The following is a 13724-nucleotide window of genomic DNA, read 5'->3' on the forward strand; positions in this document are numbered from 1 at the left end:
TTATAAATCTCTGTAGATTTTAAAAAGTGTCTTTTATATGGATTACTGTATATACATAATGTGTATAACCTGAATAGCAATGTCTGTGACGGCAAGACTAACAATATAGAATATGTATATATATAATAAGATTATAAATTTCATTGTGTGTTTAACTAACCCGGAATGTTTTTAGATTAATTCTATCTATACGCTTGAATGCAGGGCGTACAGCTACAGCTTGAATGATCCGAGGGGGATCACGATGTATCACTATCACTCTTCACAGCACATCCATTTTATCTTAGGTTCTGAGGCGTTTCATTGACATGCCACCGTTGCCAAGAAAGGCGGCGTTTTTGTTCGTAGATCTTTTATCAACTGGTTACATATTTTATTATGACAATTTTAGAACGACCGAATAAAATATGAGGAGGCAAACATGAACAAGCACATTATACGAGAAAAAGAAAGAGTTTTGTCTGAAAACTATCCAAATTAGCTCTTATCATTTACACATTAAATTAGGTGTTATTCTAATTTTTTTATTAAACCTTGCTTCGATTATTAATTGATTCAATACATTTTTATTCAAAACTAATTTGCTTTTTTTATAATCTAGGCTGTGTATGTATTAAACAATGACAGAATCAGAACCGGAAGATATATCTGAATTTCTGAAATAAAAAGACATTATATGCGGACATTTTTGTTATCAGTTGTTTAGGAGTGTTTTTGAAAGATCTCTGGCGATATTGTTATCTCACCTGAAGGTGATGGAGAATAAGTAATAAAAACCGTTGAGTGATTTTCTCATTTCTTTGCCATGTCGACAGTCGACGATGAACTACAGTACTACACAAGGTTTTCCTACTACGGTTGATCCGTGTGACACACCGTACAAAAATGAAAATGTGTTGGCTATCACTATCAAACTGGCTGGAAATCTACCAATCACAATCGTCGGTATCCTCCTCAATAGTTTTAGTATTGTCATCTTACATCGACAGTCATCCAGTCACATTTCGCTTTACCTTCTGCGCTGTTTGGCCGTGGCTGATTTACTATTTCTTGTTTTCCGCGGAATTCAAGAACCTGTACGATTCATCGCCTCCGCTCTTACACAAGGAAGTCACATGTTTACGGTGCCAAGAAGTTTAAGCTGGGGTGTCCGGCCATGGTTTTACAAATTGTCTTGGATACCACGTTATTCTGCGCAGTTGACGAGGAATTGGGTGACTGTACTTGTTGTTTTAGAGCGCTGTATTTCCATCTCGCATCCATTCTTCGCTCGATCACATGTTACGAAGCCCCGAGTTCGAGTTGTCATTTTATGCATGTACATCGGATTTGCAATATTATTTTGTCCGTTTCCAATCGGTACTTCTATATCAGCTTGGTACTTCGATACGTGCAATAATGTCCTTATATCATCTATAGGAGATTCCAAAGACCCAATACGAAATAGTTTCTTCAGAGCTTTCCAATGGTTAGATCAATTCGTCGGTCCTTTGGCTAAACAAATCCTACCAGTTTTTTGTCTTGTAGCTTTCAACGTCTTTCTTATATGGAAGCTTAGAAAAATAAAAGCTACGAGGAAAGATCTAACGGATAAACAAACAACGTCAAGCCTTGATATTAAAGCTACTAAAATGGCCGTAGCTATTGTAATACTTTTCATTATCTGCGAAGTGCCGACGTCATTTCGAACGTATCATAAGCTTCTAAGTAGCGTAATCGATATTCCACCACTCCCCAATTCAGCAGCACTTTACTTAACAAAATCGTTATTCGGGGATCTTTTACCAACTCTCAATTCATCGGTCAATTTCGTTATATATTATTTAGCAAACGACAATTTCAGAAAGACCGCAAAAAGCTTAATACTGAGGAGGCGAACGTGAACAACCGCACATTAATTTTGCACAGAATGAGTTACAAATAAAACATCTTCAGTTGTGGTATGGAATCTAAAACGTCTTCGTTTCAGTTCCCTTCATTTCAGAGTCAATGGTTGTAGTCAATCCATTTAGTCCGTAGATTTGCCGATTCAAAATATGCTGAGATCTCAATATGCGTACATTGTGTATGTAAATATGACGTAACGACGTTGGTAAAAGATTGAACATTGAAATTACAGGTTGCGGAGGGAACACTTCGTGATACACGTGAAAATACACCGGGAATCAACGACAAACGACAAACTCACCTCCGGGTGGTGACGAATGTAGAATGATTTTTACTCACACATGTATCAGACATGAGTCAGTACTAAGAGAGATAGAGAGTTATTGAGCGCTATCCATACTGTCTACGTGGGTTCGTTTTACATGCCTACAAAATTAATGATAGTATGCAATGCCATTCATCAACTTCAATAATCAGAATCAACTTGCCTTAGATACATTTTTTATCTTCCATATGCTGCTGCTACGTGTTGTTTATTTCACGAATTATTTCGATCGGACAAAAAATCGCCCTAAAACTATTATATATATATATAAATATATAGATTTGATATACTCTATTGTACGACAGCTGTTTGTCTGACGTGTATGAAATTCAATATCGATACAGATTTACATGTCTGCAACAAACGGCAACAGAATCGAAACCAATCGAATTGAATCTTAGATCTGTAGACACATCAGGCTCCATTCTCAAAAGCGCCTAGTTTTTGGATGGATCTCCTCAGAGTTCGAACTTCAATGCAGATCAATATAACAAAAATCACTCAATCGCTGCCAAAATCAAACTTTGCCACTAGTTAATAGTTAATAAAATGGAAATAACATTATGGTTTCTAGTTAAATTGTTGTTAAAAGACAATAATTACAAAATTATCAATCATGTTGTATGTACCTGAAACCATCGACTAAGAGGAGATTTTAGTTCTTTGGTCTCGAGCGAAAACAAATTTTTCTGATATATTTTGGTCGAGCCGATTTTGTAAAAAAGCTAGAAATCAGAGAAAAGTTAGGGAAATTTGTTGAGATAGTTAGATCGTAAAATCAGACAGTTTCCGGCTATGTCTTACGAAAATTTGTATATGAAAAACGTTAGTTACCAATCTGTGAAATATGAACCTAAATCCTAAAGAGCTTCCAGATAAACAGGGTTCGTAAAGTTCAATTATAGAGATTAGAGATATTTAAAAGCTGTTTTAAACAGCTGCGCTTAACATGAAAATAAATCAATGCAGGCTCATGAAGAGAAATAGCGAACCCGCAACACTGCAGCAACGATCCCACCAGATGGCTTTGTCAAAATTATTTCATTTTCAATAAATTTTGAACTGAATTTCAGACTCGCGAATCCATATTTTATCGCAGGACCTGCCAAATATACAAATAGATTCATTTTCTACTCTCAGATATCGGTATATTTCTCATTAATGATTGATATTAAAGGGAAGTTGATATCTAACGCTTTAATTGAAATGTAGAAGAAATCGAACGCGGAAGACCGATTAACTATACTAGCGAACCTGGTGGATCCTCGCCTGCCATACGTGGAAGCCTCGATTGCCACAGTAGCGGTGCGATCATACGTCGGATCGAGAGCAGAAATGACCTGATTCTGGCCTTATCTACTGCCGTGTAATCGCGATAGTCGCCCTTTACGCCCTGGACACAAACACCAGTCCCTCCGCTGAGCTTAAGTTGCAAATGTGTCTTAACGTTTTCAAATCAGTCTTAATTTGTAAAATTGGATATGATGCAAATTGTTTTTAATGAACCAATATTTTTGCCCGGCTCTGAACTCCATACATCAAATCTTATCTTAAAGTTGATAATGGGATAACATTTTGTTTCAATTTATTCGTCGTGACTAAAACTCGAACTTGCATTGGATATGTATCAAATTCTGTTTTAAGCCGCGTGGTATTTGCGCGATATTGATTGTCGGCGGCTTAACTTTGATTGGTATGTGAGTAACTTATAACCACTCGAGGTCAGATTACGATTCTTTTACGTTTCCTGCACCTGATACGCTCGATCTGGCGCGATCTCGCCTTGTGTTTTCTATAATAAGCCGCGGCTGTTTCCTTGCGACGACAAGCGATATTTCACAACGTCCAGAAACAAACCGAAAACCGACGAAAAAATGAGGACCCTTATATTCGCTTCATTATTTCTGGCGATTGTTTATTTTAGACAGGTAAAGACATTTTTGTAATTGAATTTGATTAGATTTATCAAAAAATGATAAATTCAAACAAATACTTTTTGTTGGTCATATAACGTGCTTTGAACTCTTTGAAACGAGAGTTATTAAAAAGGCCTACGCGTATGTAATACACTTGGCCATTACATTATTCGATAATAAAAGCGCAAAGAAGTTTCAAATCTTTCATTTTCAAAAACATTCTGACTGGTATATTCTGATCAACGTGAGTTCGGTTTGTATTCAATTATTCTGAATATATTTGTTCGATGTTCAACCGATAGTGCAAAATTGTATTTGATCGTTTAAAGAATTGTATTTCTTTTTTCATTGAAAATATTACATCGATATCATTTCGTATTTCAAACCTCTCTCTATTTTTTTTCGTAGACCGTAAGCTATTCTCTATTGAAATTGGAAAATGGGAAACACGAAGTCCATGAACCGTCTGTGAAGACTCTAAAACAAGATAAAGTTTCGAAAACTGAAGCTAATTTATGTTTATTGACGGTAAACAAACCGTGTACAAAAGATACCGATTGTTATGACGAAACTTCACACCAGGATTGCGCCTTGACCTGCCCATTAGTCATCGAGACAGACAGTAAGATTCATATATTCATAAGTCAATACTTATTCTCGGGTTATTGCTTTGGCATGGAGTACTAAATGCAACCTCGAAAATCCTCCCAAAGATTGAAATATTAAGTTGGTATCTTGGGCAATTTCAGCAAAAGCTGTGTCTCAGCATTATGGTAGAAAGTGTCATAATTACAAGAGATAGAATAGAAGATGAATATATCCATGAGATTAATAAACAGTTTCATCTTAGGTTTAAACAAAATGATACCTTGCTTCTCCTAATCGGTATGGTCATTTTGTAAATTACTATAAAATATATAATCAGTTTATTTTTATAGCTGTCTGTTATTGTTAGCTCGATCTTGATTTTAACAAAAATGATGTACTGGGTATATAGGCAGCTGGTCGGGTCAAATTTTTACGCTCAGCAGATATGGGAAACAAGGTATCCATATTTTAGCCTTATCATGATTTATTTACTCAGAATAAGTCCACAAATTTCGGGGTAATGATATAGTACTTCTCAAGAGAATTTATATTGATGAAAAAAGAACATAATATATGAACGTAAGTCCTCCCTTGATGTACTTTGACGATTCTCGATTTAATGCATGAGCAATATGTAACTGTTTCTGAATATATGGACATCCTACCGTTCAGCGAGAAATATCCACTTCAAAATACTTTTGAAAATCATCCGGGAAGTGTATTATGTTGAATCAAGCCGTTCCCTATCTGAAATCCACAATAATCTATCGTATGAGTTATACGTTAATTTTTGCAAAAAGGTTGAAATCAGTGATATTGTTAATTTCTTCACTTTTCTTATTCAAGGTACTGTTCCTCCAACTAAAAGGTCATGCGTATTGGTGGACATTAATGCTATTGCACGCGAAACATATCCAAACTCTGGCAAGAAATAAGGTACCATATATAACCAGTCAATGCTCGAGACTATTTTCTTAGAAAGTAAACTCCGCAATACGATATTATACAAAGTTCATTCGCGTCTTTCCTTTCAGACTCGAAAAAGGAAGTTTGGCGGTTGTAAATGAATCGATTCTAATTTTGAATATACCGTTATTTGTTTGTAAAACTCCAATTGATTAAAGATAACACGGTTTAAAAAATAGATACGCGTCAATGTTTTATAAGTTGATTTTGGAGGATAGCGTTTGGTGACCTGGAGGAACACAAACTTGACGATATAAGAAAAGGTATGAATTATCAAATTTTTTATGCTCCATTCGCATGTGAACCTTCATCAAGGATTGATTAACGAACCTACGTCATGGGTACATTACATCGCCCATATGCGAAACGACATGTTGAAAAAAACGATTTATTTCATTGTTCTATAACATAAATGTCAATATAACGCGTGAAATTTCATCATTTAGATACAATAGATATTAGCGAAATAGACGCATATCGTCAATCTAAGTAAACTCCAGTCGGCTCCGTCAAAACGGTCTTTAACATCTCTCTCAGTCGACGCGTAAGAGCCGGTTGGATCCCCGCAGAATAAGAGATGAAGTCTTGTGGATTTATCCTGGTTTTAGCGGTAGTTGTTTATTCGGTAAGCTCAGGAAATAATTGTTTGGGTCATTTTTTCATTACAACGTCGATTCATTTATCCATTCTTACTAAAATCAAATGGAAAATTAATTGTTATTATTCAAACGTACCCGGGAACCTTTTTCCAGGCTAGTAAATTTCTTGCTGCTGGTGGTTTTGTCTGGATCAAATTGCCGTAAACATCTGAATTACTCTATTTTGGATGTTATATCTGTAGAAACTGTGGTATCTAAAGATAAAGAATTGCATTAGAAATATATCTTTTGAGCCGTTTCTTAAAGTACTTTATTTACCGATTTTTAATGCATCGGCGTATAAAAATATTCATTTGGATAATCTATAGGTAACTTGTGCAACGATTAGAGATGGAAATAAAAACGAAGTTCCGGTCGTACATGATATGAATACGACAAAGGTTGAACCGCAAGAAGCCGCCTTATGTAACAGTGTAATGACGAACAAAGCATGTAGGTCGAAGGAGGATTGTTACGACGAAGGAAAGGGTTATTCATCATGTTCTTTGTATTGTTCAGCTATAACCGATGAAACGGGTAGGTTTTAATTTGTTTTGGTCTGTACCCATGCGGATATCTGTTCAGTGGTTCGAACTAAGGAATCCATTTGAAAGACCTCGAGATATACGTTTTTTTAAGGAATCATAATCCAATGCCATGTAAGAAGGGAGTAAACTCAATCGTTGAGAATTAGTAAGAATTAAACGCAAATTCGCGTAATCTTTTAAACATAAAGCTGTTTAGATGCCTAACTTTTCCTTGCGCAGTATGTGACAGTGAGGAGACGAGTTTCGTCAAATATTTAAACCAAATCATACTCAGTTTTGTAGTTTTCATTGTTTATATCTTTATTTCTATCTGTATGTAATAGAAAAATACATTTCGTTTACATTTGTATTATACATTTCATTTCTTTTAGGAAAATTGTACTCTGATGACGAGCTTCTTAAGGTTGGCAGGTGTGAACTCCCTAATCCCCAAGCTGCAGCACTGGAAAAGGCTGCAAAAGACAAAAGTAGCAGTGGTTAGAAAAATGGTAGGTTCTGATATGCTATACACTATACTGAGTTCAATAAAATCGTTAAAGTTTGATTTTTTAAGCAATTTCATACTTCATTTACAGCGAAGTTGTAGACCGGCAGTGAAGTATAGATAGACCCCGTTAGCGAAGGATCTTTTCTGGACTCAAATATATAATTAAATGTATTCATCGGACGGAACGACTAATCTTATGAAAAAAAAAATACATTGAAAAACGCTTTTATCAATTCTAACTGTCACCCTGGTCATATTTGTTCTATAACGTTCTGTTATAATATGAATCACCAAAATCAAATAAAATTCTAAAGTGGAAATACGATTGGACCATTGTCGCGTTGGGTTTTATTTCAGAGAAATGACTCGAAATTTCACGTTGGTTTATTTGGAATGGATCTCGATATTTCATATGTGCGTTGCGTGTTGTATACGTTATTTGTATTATAACTATTATATACTTATTCAAATATCGACAGCGCGTGAAACAAACCGCTATTATACACACGTACACGCACAATTGATAAAGATAGCCGACAAAATTCGTAACATGTGTTTGTTAAAAACACGGTAATAGGAGTTGGTGCAGCTGTGTCCGAGGGAGTTTCGCTGGATCGAATAGTATCCCGAAAAACCATGATATTGAATTAAAGTTCCAATATGAAATATTGTCAGCTGTGTAGGCTCCGGTGCTTATATGTCATATACCCTGGACTTATTTTTTTCTGTTATCAATCTCTATAAATCTGTTTTTAATTCCCCCAGCCAATAGAGGTTTGTATTTAGAAATAACCAATCAATACATAGATTTGATCTCATGTATATGAAATATGTTGGCACGCACTGACGAATCAGCGCTCGGCGCTGAGTGGGAGTCGCGGAGTCTATTTGCAATGTGAAGCTGTTAAATCAATGACTCTACTAGAAACCTTTCATTTTTCAATTGAATTAGATTACGTTCTTACTTTATTTTCATTGCTTGTCATTCCCGTGTAAAATCATTTTATAAGGAGCAGTAAAATTTCACTAGTTCAGTTCCCAGATCCTGACACAAGTGAAATCTTCTTTTCGCCAAACAAATTATAAAACAGTCACTCTATTTCGTGGATATGTTGTCTAAAATACCTGTCGTTAAAAATGGTTGGTTTTTTATACTTCGTACGCTGTAATGACGAAAGTTCGGATGCCTGATTAATTACAAATGAACAATCTGTGAACCCGCAATAACTTTATGGTTCTGTTAATGACACGCAAGTTTGACTGTCACCTCGCCCTCAATGGCCAACTTGAGTGAGATTTGGTGCAGTCGTTTCTTTATCCAAATTACCGGACTCGTCAGTGGAGAAACTCCCCGTAGACGTCAAGTGTACTGTTCTATATGAATATTACTTTTTAACTGCAAAGTTTCGGCTTTATTCTATCAGTCATAATTAGACAATTCGTGTTTCTATGGTGGGATTTTCTACGTATTCGCGTTCCACGGAAACTGTGTATGCCCATTCTTGACCAACCGGAGGAGTCCCTACAGTTGGAGCAATCCACACAATTCTAACCCTGGCAATCAGTGACGCGAGACGGCATGTGTGGTACTATGCGCCGTATTAGTAATTATTCTAGACTGGTTGCCTGTCCCTCTAACTGAAGGTAGAGACCGGCAGCCAGTCTAGAACCCTTGATTGACAGGTTTTGTTGTTTATATTTGAGGTAAATATAGTTTACTGAATTATCACCAATATTTACCGTTTAAAATGTTTGACAGTGGAACATTTGATCAGCATCATATTCTAAGATGTTGTCTTTATCTGATATGATGCGTTTTTTCAACGTTCAATACGTTTCTAAGTGGTGGAATGGCATTTGAATCACAGCAGGGGCTCGTATATTTGAAGTTGGGGGTGAACTGTAGCTTAGATCATCCAGTATCCCTGGAAACCTAACCCTAATCCTAACCCTAATCCTAACCACTAGTCCCCTATTCTTGAATCTTACCAAAAGAATATATAGTGCCAGGGATACTACCTACTGCTGGATGATCTAAGCTACAGTTCACCCCCAAAGTTCAAATACGAGCCCCTGTGATTTGAATAGATATCATGATTGATAGACACTTCTGTCTAATCAGTAATTGTGGTGTGGCTAATTAAAGCTGGGATTCCTGGAAATCTTCTATACCGGTGTACTACAGGTTTAGAAGTGACTGAATTTTAAGTGTGTCTGGCTCTGTGATGGGTACCCCACTGCTAAGATTGTCAATCAAAAATTATTTTCCTAAATCAATGAATTAGTGTATTAAACTAAAATTCGCTAAATTATTAATTGTCTTTACTAAAAGAACATTAAAGTTTCCCCAATAATGTTCTACATTATACTAATCGATCAAAGATGTCAAATCAACGAGTATGAAAGTAAACTAAACACCTAAACTAAATCATTGTGTTTATTAAATTTCTAATCAATGAGTTAAATAAACCCAAAGGCTAGAAAGGGAGTCTCTGTCTTTCTCCAAACTTTTTCTAGGAGGATAACCACAGGCTCTCCAAGCCTATCACAGATCGTTCTTTACTGATAACGATGATGTACTTTACCTTACGATGATCCTAACATAGACCTAACCTAAATGCAATTCAGTTCTAGACCAATTATAGTCTAGTAACTAGCCGTTGTTCCCCAAACAAGGAACCCGGAACAACAACTGGTATTCAGACTAGACCAATTTGAGACCTAATGATTGCTAAAATTACCGCTCAGTGCGAGATCATGGAAAACAATCAACTGTTCAGAATCGTCATTATTTACGTGTCTTAATTTCTTGATTACAGCTAAAAATGATGGCGACGGCGTGTGTCAAATGTGAGACAATCATTAACAACAGTTTAACGACTGGTCATTGTTGTTCCTGCTTGAAATTGTTATCTCATCAGTCGCCAGGCAACCATGTCGTCGCAGAAGAATCTCGCCCAGTCGAAAAAACTGATAGCGATGTCGCGGAACTTCGCAGAACATCTTCATTATTGACGATCGAAGAGGCCCGGACGTTTTTAAAAGACGTTCTGCGTTTAGAAGACGACGATGTCATCGCCGCTGTCAACGGAATGAAAAAAGAACGTCTCGATTTCCTAAATCGAATAATCCTCGCGATTTATCACGCGACACCTTTTCAGAGTATCAGTTTATTGAGTATGGATCCGGATACACGTCACGTACCGACGTGGCTCGAGATTAAAGACGCAATGTTCACGAAACAAGGCGGTCTGTGTCTGGTTCTGAACGCGTTCCTACACGAGTTACTTCTCGCGCTCGGGTTCGAAGTTTACATCGCCTATTCCCTCGACTATTTCGATATAAATTGCGACCATATCGTCGTGATTGCCGAGAATGTCTCCGCGCCGGGCGACCGATATTTAGTCGACGTCGGTTTCGGCTATCCGATATTCGAAGCGTTGTCGTTGGATTTCGACGGCGATCACTCGCCGGCGTACGAAATGTCGTATTGGACGATACGCTTGGCTCGGGACCGCGGCGAGGACGATTGCGACCGCGGCGAGGACGGCTGCGACCGGTTCGTCGTCGAAAGCTACGACGGAGGAATTGAAGAGCGTCGCACGCTGCAAAACGTCGAGTTCATTGAAGATATGATAATTCCACAGAACGCGCGTTGGCTGGAGGAGTTCACGTTTCAAACGAGGCCGTATTCGTTGGAGGAATTTCTGAAGAAGATGCACTCGCTATATTGCGAACCGTCTGATAGTTATTTCCTCAATAATCTCCATGCGGTCATGTTCAAAAATCAGGTGGCGTTCGCGTTTAAAAATTCGGCATTGCTGCTCGAGGATGATTCAGGTAATTTGAAAGCAGAAGTTTTAACAAGCGACGAAAGGCTTCGCGACCGTATTTTAGAATATTTCCCGCAGTTCACGTCGCAAACAGTCAACGCCGCTTTGAGAAATCTGCGCTCGAACCAAAAGCAATTCCCTCACTTGAACGCAGCGAAAATAAAACACAGAATTGAGTGAACAGATGATTTGTAGTAAAGATGGGGGGGGTAAAAATCGGCCACGGCTTCATGTACTTCAGGTGTTGGTAACCTAGTGTCACATCAGTAAATGTGAAGACTGGCAGGTCCCTATAACTCCTTGATACCTTGAAAGCTCTTCTAAACAGAACATGCTTTTGGAGGTACTTGAAAAGTTAATTTTATTAGAGATATAATTTTATTAGAGGTCTTCATCAGAAATAGGTTTATTTATTCTGATGAACCTACAATACACTAGTGGAGTTCATATTTTTAATAAAACCACGTTAAATGTACAGCGTAGGCTTACTACCAGTCTCTACATTTACTAATATGTACTTTAGGACTAATGCTTAGGATTGGGGATGGATGGAAGGGGTTTGAAAATTTAAAAAAAAAAAAAAAAAGCTTTTGACATTCTTTATGAACGACGGCAAACTCGATATGGCCATTCTTAGTCTATTCCATTCGTAAAAACTTTGAAATAATTCACTGTAATCTAAAGCAAATTTCAGTGTATGATTTCTGTTGAAATGAAATTTGCTTATTTTGATACTAAATTGAAGGGAAATACAACCATGACTCCAAAGAGGGATATGTATTACAAAACTAGGCTAAATATCGTTCAGATTGCTAAATATTAGATTGATATTTTTCTATTATTTTACAACAACCTCTACCAGAATTTGCTAATTTCCCAACTCGGAAAAACGATTTGTATTTTTAAGATTTTTAGATGAATCTAGAAGTTAAGGTTTATACGAGTGTTGATCAATTATACCAAGCTGGCTAGAACTTAAATTTGTATATCAAAATCTATTGAAGAAACCTGTGTCGATAAGGTATCTTTGTTACGCTTTACTTAACCCCTCTAGCACTTTTGACTTATATGAACTTTCAAGAGAGTTATGTTATCGATATATCTGTTTGTGCCAAAACTCAACCAATCATGGGCATTACTGGTATTAGATATTGTTGTCAGATCACATTTTTCAATGGGGTCAACTGATAAAGTCATGTTTGCTGAAAAGGGTTCTTCAGTTCAGATATTTGTTCTTGACCTAAACAAACTAGGCTAGCATTATATTATAGATTTTATATTTTTAAACGATAGTCATTAGGTGCTAATAAGCTGTAAAAAGCTCAATAATTTGTGGTGCTGGGCTAGCAGTAATTTAATCTTCTGGAAATTTCAAATTATCTCGATAATTAAAGCCATATGAAATAGATAGCTAGCTTTAGAAACGGATTTTGTGTCGAGGTTTAAACCTACGTTAGATAATAATATGTTAATAAACTGTAAGTATATTAATGAGTTAATGTATACAATTTGATATTGAAATATAACGTATATACCAAACGTATCCAGGGTAAATAAGGCACGAACCTTATGTTGAACATTGTCACTGCTATTGTTAATTATGGTATTTGTAGATTATAGATCTTATTGTTACACGATGAAAAAGGATTCAAATCTCGCGTAGAATTAGAAATCAATGTAATTGAATGTTAATGTCGATTCAACTCTCTCCACTTGTTGATTCAGATGTGAAGGCTGTGCAATTTTCTGAAGTCTGAAGCTGTAAATTCTATTGCGACAACATTATTTGTATAAAAATTAATGATGTTTTATTGTTATACATGTATATAATATAATGTATAATAACTGGTGGTTTCCAATTGTGTTTAGTGTTTGTGCATGAAAATAGATCCATCTATAAATGGCTTATTGCAATAAAATTGGTTGATAGATTAATATTCTATGAGTGCCTGGTGTTGAATTCAAAAGGTGATTAATTATCTGCTCCGCTATAAAATCAGACACATTCATATGGAGACTTAAAGCTTTGCACACTGCCCGTAAAGAAGTGCTCGTGTTTCAAATTCCAGGTCTGTTCGAAGGAAAGGACCTAGCTCCATAGTCCCCAGAGTCAAAACATTGTAAATTAACTGATTTTAACTGCTTTTAAAAGTCACAAGATGTGGGGAACTGCGGAACTGGATACAGTAACCCCTGCCTTACTGGTAGCATACAGAGAAGCAAGTGATTGTCTGAATACTGAGCTTACGGTAGACTAGAAAATTAGTCATTGAGATATCAACGTCCACGATTACGTGAGATGGTTTCCAAGCAGAAATGAGAGAATGGAACTCACGGCTTCTCAGTGGGATAAGGTGTGATGCCGTTAAAATAACTATCAGTACTTAGTGAAAAACGGGTTCGAGTCCAACTGGCTGCTTACAGCGTGCGAGCTATACTTCAAAGGCTGTACCATCAACAATCAAATCGGGTTAGAGTCGGAAAACCAAGATCAGAACGATGACATAAAGCAAAGACAGAACTGTTTCATCCTTTC

The 13724-nt window shown here is 36.7% G+C and overlaps 2 protein-coding genes across 2 annotated transcripts; both read left to right on the forward strand.

Annotated features, from left to right (window-relative positions):
• Positions 1-5824: 5824 nt before the first annotated feature.
• LOC141909020 (uncharacterized) lies at positions 5825-7638 on the forward strand. Its single transcript, XM_074799348.1, has 5 exons — positions 5825-5945; positions 6129-6307; positions 6650-6857; positions 7240-7356; positions 7444-7638. Exons 2-4 carry the CDS (start codon positions 6260-6262, stop codon positions 7347-7349), a joined length of 366 nt encoding a protein of 121 aa, XP_074655449.1. The 5' UTR covers positions 5825-5945; positions 6129-6259; the 3' UTR covers positions 7350-7356; positions 7444-7638.
• A 1344-nt stretch (positions 7639-8982) lies between these two features.
• LOC141908729 (uncharacterized) lies at positions 8983-12993 on the forward strand. The gene is made up of 2 exons (XM_074798896.1): positions 8983-9059; positions 10175-12993. The coding sequence occupies exon 2, from the start codon at positions 10181-10183 to the stop codon at positions 11366-11368; it is 1188 nt and encodes a 395-aa protein (XP_074654997.1). The 5' UTR covers positions 8983-9059; positions 10175-10180; the 3' UTR covers positions 11369-12993.
• Positions 12994-13724: the final 731 nt, after the last annotated feature.

The sequence above is a fragment of the Tubulanus polymorphus genome, chromosome 7 (genome assembly GCF_964204645.1).
Source record: "Tubulanus polymorphus chromosome 7, tnTubPoly1.2, whole genome shotgun sequence".
Classification (NCBI taxonomy): Eukaryota; Metazoa; Nemertea; class Palaeonemertea; order Tubulaniformes; family Tubulanidae; genus Tubulanus; species Tubulanus polymorphus.